Source organism: Quercus lobata, chromosome 7 (assembly GCF_001633185.2).
Source record: "Quercus lobata isolate SW786 chromosome 7, ValleyOak3.0 Primary Assembly, whole genome shotgun sequence".
In the NCBI taxonomy this organism is placed as follows: Eukaryota; Viridiplantae; Streptophyta; class Magnoliopsida; order Fagales; family Fagaceae; genus Quercus; species Quercus lobata.
Genome location: NC_044910.1, coordinates 40,102,466 through 40,109,056, shown reverse-complemented (window position 1 = coordinate 40,109,056; position 6,591 = coordinate 40,102,466). Strand labels below are relative to the sequence as shown.

General features: G+C 35.2%; 1 protein-coding gene across 1 annotated transcript; it reads right to left on the bottom strand.

Moving 5' to 3' along the window:
- Positions 1–1,180: 1,180 nt before the first annotated feature.
- LOC115953220 lies at positions 1,181–6,079 on the bottom strand. Its single transcript, XM_031070754.1, has 3 exons — positions 4,610–6,079; positions 3,686–3,881; positions 1,181–2,019 (listed from the first exon to the last, which is right to left on the bottom strand). Exons 1-3 carry the CDS (start codon positions 5,537–5,539, stop codon positions 1,484–1,486), a joined length of 1,662 nt encoding a protein of 553 aa, XP_030926614.1. The 5' UTR covers positions 5,540–6,079; the 3' UTR covers positions 1,181–1,483.
- Positions 6,080–6,591: the final 512 nt, after the last annotated feature.

Genomic DNA, 6,591 nt, shown 5'->3' with positions numbered 1-6,591 from the left:
GGTAGTGTTAGGTATATATGAACGAAAAAAAATTTCTTAGCTGCATTAGGTCAATAATTTTGGGTGTTAGATGGATTGTCCCATCACTAGCTAATTTACAAAGAGTTAGGAATATTAATGACAATGCCCTCATAGTGTCGGATACGAGGAAAAGACAATGGCTTAATGGCCAAACAAATATAGAAATATTTTGATTGGCTTCTCAGTTGGAAAAACAATAAATGATTGGATTTAGATTACTTTTTGTTTGAAAAAGTTATTTTCTGAAAATTGAGAAAAGTATAATTATAGTTTATACCTAAAAAGATGTGGGGCTTTAAAATAATAAGTTAACATTTAAAATAAAATTAAAAATTAAAAAAATAAAATAAAATAAAAACACATACACATCCAATCCCATACGGCCATACCCTCTTACTAACTTTTCAATTTTCATAAAAGAAACTGAAAAGAAAAAAGTGGAAGTTGTATTCATCAAATTGTACCTTGCTTGTGACTTGCACTATATAGCTTTATTCCCCCCCAAGTTTTTAATCAGGAAAATTCATAACACTCTTGGAACAGAAGCCTGCTGCTCTTTAGGCCAAAAACAAAAACACAAAAGAAAGAAAGGAGCTTGCAGCTCTACCTTCACTTTATTCCCTCTTCGATCCGAAAAAATGAATAGTCACATCTGCACTTACACCCCAAATGGACTAATCAAGTTACTATCAGAGCTCTTCATAATCAACATATGTCCGCACAACACACACTTAAACATTCTAATTTGAGGTCATCTCATTGAGAATGCAAGAGGAGATGGAGAACAATGTCTGGCATTAACTGGTAAGCATGATTTTGGGAAGTATTAGGCTCTCTACATACAGATAAATTCGCACACATGGGCACTAGAAAAATCAAAATTAGGATGTCCAAAGTTCAAACTCCTTTCTGGTTCAGACAACATAAATACACATTAAAAGACTAGTGCTTGGGCTCAAAGCAGGTAGACAGAAATGAAGCCTGAGAAAGTAACTAGTATGGCCTACAACTTTTCTTTTATAAAAGTAGCTAGTATTTTCCTACTTCTGCAATAACCAGGAAACATGAATTTGAGGTGTTAATTGGTAAGCATGTCTCTGCTAAGCATTAAGCATTAAGCTCCTACATACAGATACATACAAACCTTGAGCACAGAAACACAAGAAAAAATAGGGACAAATCTATAATATATAAAGCACTACTAATTGTACATGTCATGTTCCATTAAGCAAGGATAAATACACCATTCCCCACTACTTACATGATCCATTTACATAATACCATGTTCATCTAACTCACATCCTTCTTCCCCCTCTTGAGTCATCTACCTATTTAGCCTATCCCTTCATAATGCAAGTTAGACTATGCTCCACTTAAAATTTAATTTAAAAAAAAATAAAAGAAAGTTAAACCAAAATTCATTTGAATGTAGCCTCAGTTTCGACAAATTTCCCCATCAATTTCAACTGAAACAAACTAGTTCATCTGACAGTTCCTGCACCAATAATCCAAAGATAGCTAGCTCAATCTCTAATGCTGTCTGTCCCACCTGCTCCTGGTCTAGCTTCCACCTATCTAGCTCTCTTCTGAAATCTTGCTCCACCATCATATCAATGGTGTTAGAGTCTACCTCTTTCCATGATTCCAACCTCTTACATACCCTACTCACCACCTCTTCTCTGTTGTCAAAGGCATTCTGTTCTCTTCCTTCCTCAACAATGAGATCTGAAACCAATCTCTTCATATCTTCTGGGATTCGGCGTAAACTATGGATGTTTGATTTACTGAGCACTTCTGTAAGAAAGCCATCAACATTTGTTTCCATATGTGATGTTTCCATCCCATCTTCACAGTCCTCTTCTTCGTTGAGGTCATAAATATTGTTATCATAGTCATCATCTTGTTCATCTTCCAACATTCTTTTCTCAAGTTCAATTGGATCTAATTCTGCCAATTTCTCAAATCTACGAAGCTTGTGCAATAGCTGCTTCTTTGCTCCTGTAAATATCAAACAAGTAAACAAAAGGACAATAAATCACTTGCTTGACGATGGATAAAATTTGGCACTAAGTACGTTACAAATCAAGAATAAATTGCTATTATAAATCTATTAGTTGATTTAGTTTAACAATTAATCTTGCAGCATTACTATCTTAGATATAGCTATAGCAAACTTATAGCACAATCTACTCAAACAATGATAGGGAGTCAAGTACAAATATGCTGGAGAAACTTCACAAATTATCATTTTGTTAGTTCAAAGACCGGTAAGCTGGATTAATGCAATATATATACATCCACTCAATCAATTTGGACAATACAACTGAATGATGGGCAATACCTAAAATACTAAAAACCAACCAAAATAAGGAATCCAGAATTACCATATACTTTGTTCACAACACGATTGCCAATGCCTTGAATTTGAAGGGTGGATGTAAGTAATTCACTAATTTGTATATTTAGAGTGATAAACATTGTAATAATATTAGATGCTACTTGAACATTATAAATTTTAATGGTTCTCAATTTAATATTGCTGGTTTGAAGCTAGTTCCAAGTTTGAATTTAACTTAACATGCCTGATCAGTCTCAATCCACATGGACTGACTTTGTCTGTACTATAAACTTTCACATTTATTTGCACCTGACACTCAGGAGAAATCAAGTACAAAAGAGATTCACTTCCTACAATGAAGAACATGGAAAATGATAATTCCTACTGGACAATCTCATATCCACTGTGCTCTCAGTGCACAATATACCAGTAGATTTTGAACTTATTGTTCAAAAGGTTTCACCAAAGTAAATTTCTGAACAGCAGCATCGACAACAAAAATGTCAAGTCTACATCTAAGAAATAATGAAGAAGTCCATTAATAATTCGCAGGGGCCTGTCACAAAAATGTTAAGGCCTTGCAGTGTATGTAGGGTCACAAATGAAGTTACAATAATGAAAAGAACAACTATTTTTGGGTTTTGAGGCTTCTAGTTTCCCCTTAGATGTATATAGTTTCAAAGTATATAATTATATATGTATAAGAAGAAAAAGAATAAAAAATAGCACTTGTTAGATAATAGGAATAAGTGAAATTCAGTTACTATACATATGTAATTAAGAAAATTTTTAAATTTCTTTTGGGTACTATTGCTTCTTCTTTTTTTTTTTTTTTTTTTTCACCCTTTAGCTGCAACATATCAAAATGGGGACTGAGAGTAACAAAAAAGTACTCACTTAATTCAGATGAATTAGTTTGATGATTGCACGGTCCAATGAATTGAAGAGACTACCACAATTAAGACAGAACTCCTAACATCTAATGTGGGTCACATTTGAAGTTAAGGCAACTTTGGTTGTGTCTACCTTATCGACAACAGCAGGTCACATTAACAAGAGATTGATGTATACCCAATGAGCAGAATACAGGGGCATTTTTACCCCAATCTTCAATGGATCCCACATTGATACCATCGTTCAAATCAACACAATCCTACAACCACAACCCTCATGCATTATTGTACCAAACACTAAAGTTACCATCAAACACAAGCATCTAGTACAAATTTTAAGTTGGCTCATTAAGAAGGAACTCACACACCCAACACATACTTATAGAAAAAAATTAATTCAAACAGTACTTGTTTAGTTTAATTTGTTACATACTCTGTACAATGGCAAAGCTGCATTCATGATCATAACCGTAGTCCTTGTCCTCATCATCATCTTCAACATCATGACCATCGTCATCGTCCTCGAATACAGGATCCAATACAGAGACTGGACTGCACTGTTCCTTATCTTCCTCCTCTTCAACTTCTTGGAATTTTTTTAAATTCTCAGCTCCACTAGTCTCTTTTTCCTATCCAAATTCATAACAACCTCAAATTTAGCATAATCATACATCATTTTCATAATTGAGCTACAATTATGATTATTATTTTTTTAATTGTCATTGTAACATTCATGAATTTTGATTAAGACCCGGATCACAATTGGTTGGCTGTTGACCTTTCCATAGTAATTTTCAGAAAATAAAACACACAAACTATATTCTAGTAAGAGGGATGTCGGAGTTTATTGATGTGAAACAACAACCAACAAAAGAAACAAAAACGCAATTGTCCTTTTCAGGAAAATAATATATACAGTATCTACATGAGGCCCTAAAAAAAAGATTTGCATGGCAGAGACATAATCTGAAGTACAATTATATGAAAATACAAGAAGGGGTTGAAGTTAAAATAGAAAAATTCTTAAATGGCATATATAACCCTGAAAATGAACAAGTCAATCACAATTACAAGGTAGATTTATGGGGTACACTTGTCATATACTGACAACATTCCGGCCAATTTTGCAGAACATGGATCAAATTGCCGACAATTCATACACACGTCCACTCCACCCCAATTGAGTCACGAGTCAACTCGGACAGTCCAATGTGTGCACACACATACACACAACATTTTTATAATATGGTAAATTTCAAAAACTTGAAATTGGTCCCAAAAAAGAGTACACTAAAAGAGATAAACATAACGGTAAATTTATTGGTAACAAAAGTAAAAAAAATGCATAGTGGCAAACCTCATTTTTGTGGCGACTAGGGGATGCCGCCGGCGACAGGAACTCCGGCGTCCGGCGACCGGAGGAGGAAGAAGGGCTCCTTTGAAGCACAAAACGAAAAGGACTTTCACAAAAGTGCTTATCACAGCAAGCAAAGTCTGTTTCTGGTCTCTGTTTGGTTAAGAATTCAATAACTTCTAAGTCCACAGATTGGCTACTAATAGAAGAATCCAAATCCAAAGACTTGTCTTCATTGCTTTCGGACCAAACAGCACTGCTAGGCCTACCATTACAAGAACAAGAATGGCTTAAACTTAACTCACTGCTAGCACTTTTGTTGTCCTCCAAAGCCACCATTTGTTTCTGCATTTTCATGCTCTCATTGGAACTACTTTTTCTGTGTCCAACACCTGATGAGTCCCACCTCAGAATGTCTTTTACTGAAACAACCCTAACCCCATCACCACTTTCAATTTCACGCTTTTTGCTACGATTTGTTAGTCTCTTTAATATTGAACCAAATAGACCAAACCCGTAGTTTTTGTTCTGGGTTTTGGACTTTGAAGCTGAAGCTGATGATGATGATGATGAATGTTTCTGAATTCTCAAAGCGGCGTCAAGAAGAAGAGCTGCAGTTCTAGCAGGAATGTGAAGAAAAATGGCATTTGGGGTCCTGCAGGGACTTTTAGCTGGAGATGAGAATTCAAAGAGTGGAGATTTCGGTTTTCTGAGGTCTGGTGAGTCTTGGAAAGTGAAAAAGCAAGCGTTTTTGCAAAAATTCCCAGGAAAGCTTGGAGTTTCTGAGATGGGTTTTCGTTTCTTGACTTGTAAATGTGTATTTGGTGAAGAGCTTTTGAGTTGGCAGCGTCTGTCAGCAATGTAGTTCTTGAGTTGGAACGGTTCTTGGTCTTCTTTCAGTAGCTCGTGTAATAAGTGCTTTTGAGCCATCATCAGAGTCTGGTACAGAAACGAGTTTTGTTTCACCAAAAGATGAAACTGTATTAGAAAAAAGAAAGATAAACAGAAACAAAGCTTGAAATGTTGTTCAAGTAGGTACGAATCTCAGCACCATGAAAGAGTTGAAGAGGTTTCAACTTTCAACTAAAGTGGTAGTAGTTCTAAAGGGAAGGTTGCAAGTTAAGAACTTTGGCTACAAATATATGAGAGAAAGAGAGAGAGAGAGAGAGAGAGAGAGAGAGGAAAGAATGAGGAGTCTTCCTGATTCAAATCTGAGAGAGAGTGATATACAATATCGAGGCAAGGTGGTAAGTGTTAACAAAGAAATTATTAAAAAATAATTGGTAAAATATACTCTTATTTTTTTAACTTTTTTTAATGATAAAATATACACTTAAAACTTAAAACTTGGCAGCAAATTGTAGGTCTAAGAAAAGCTTAGGGAGAATTAGAGTCGTAGTTTAGTAGGCTAGTAGGGAGAGGATCTGGGTCAGGAAAGCTCTGTTGTGTACAGAGAAAGTGATAGACTTACAAAAATGCAGTACGTTTATTGATTACAACTAGTACACTGGGACATAGGGTTGGTCTAATCACTAATGTAGCTTGCACACTGTCTCAATTTTGTCCTCGTTTTTTTTTTTTAATTATTATTAAAGTATAACAGTGCTGATTACGGAGTTATTACTCTGAAGCGTTGAAGCAAAGGATAGTGAGTGACTCACAGGATTCGCGAGAACAGCGCTGCCTTGTTGGCTAGCTGGACAAACAGGGAGATTTCCGCGTAACTATACCCTCTATAGTTTATAGGTAGCTCACTTCTTCCCAAGGTTTTGAGACCAATTGGTGGTTGGCTGCTTCACCTCGAGGTTTTTTATTGCTAAACATTTATCAAAACCTATTACTATCGAGTATATATTTACTGCATAATCATATGCATGTTGCAAATTTTATTTACAAGTTAATAAAGGGACAAAAAAAAATTGTTCTATTTTCAGGTCAACTTATTTGGGGAATACAAAAATTTGTGTAGGAGATAAATTTTTCAA

Bases quoted from the DNA above. Each gene is read 5' to 3' on its own strand.
- LOC115953220 (XM_031070754.1), bottom strand. From the start codon at position 5,539: ATGATGGCTCAAAAGCACTTATTACACGAGCTACTGAAAGAAGACCAA. The intron at 3,882-4,609 runs GTTTGCCACTAT...GAATTTGGATAG, and splicing joins CTAGTCGCCACAAAAATGAG to GAAAAAGAGACTAGTGGAGC. The intron at 2,020-3,685 runs GTATGTAACAAA...TGATATTTACAG, and splicing joins CAGCTTTGCCATTGTACAGA to GAGCAAAGAAGCAGCTATTG.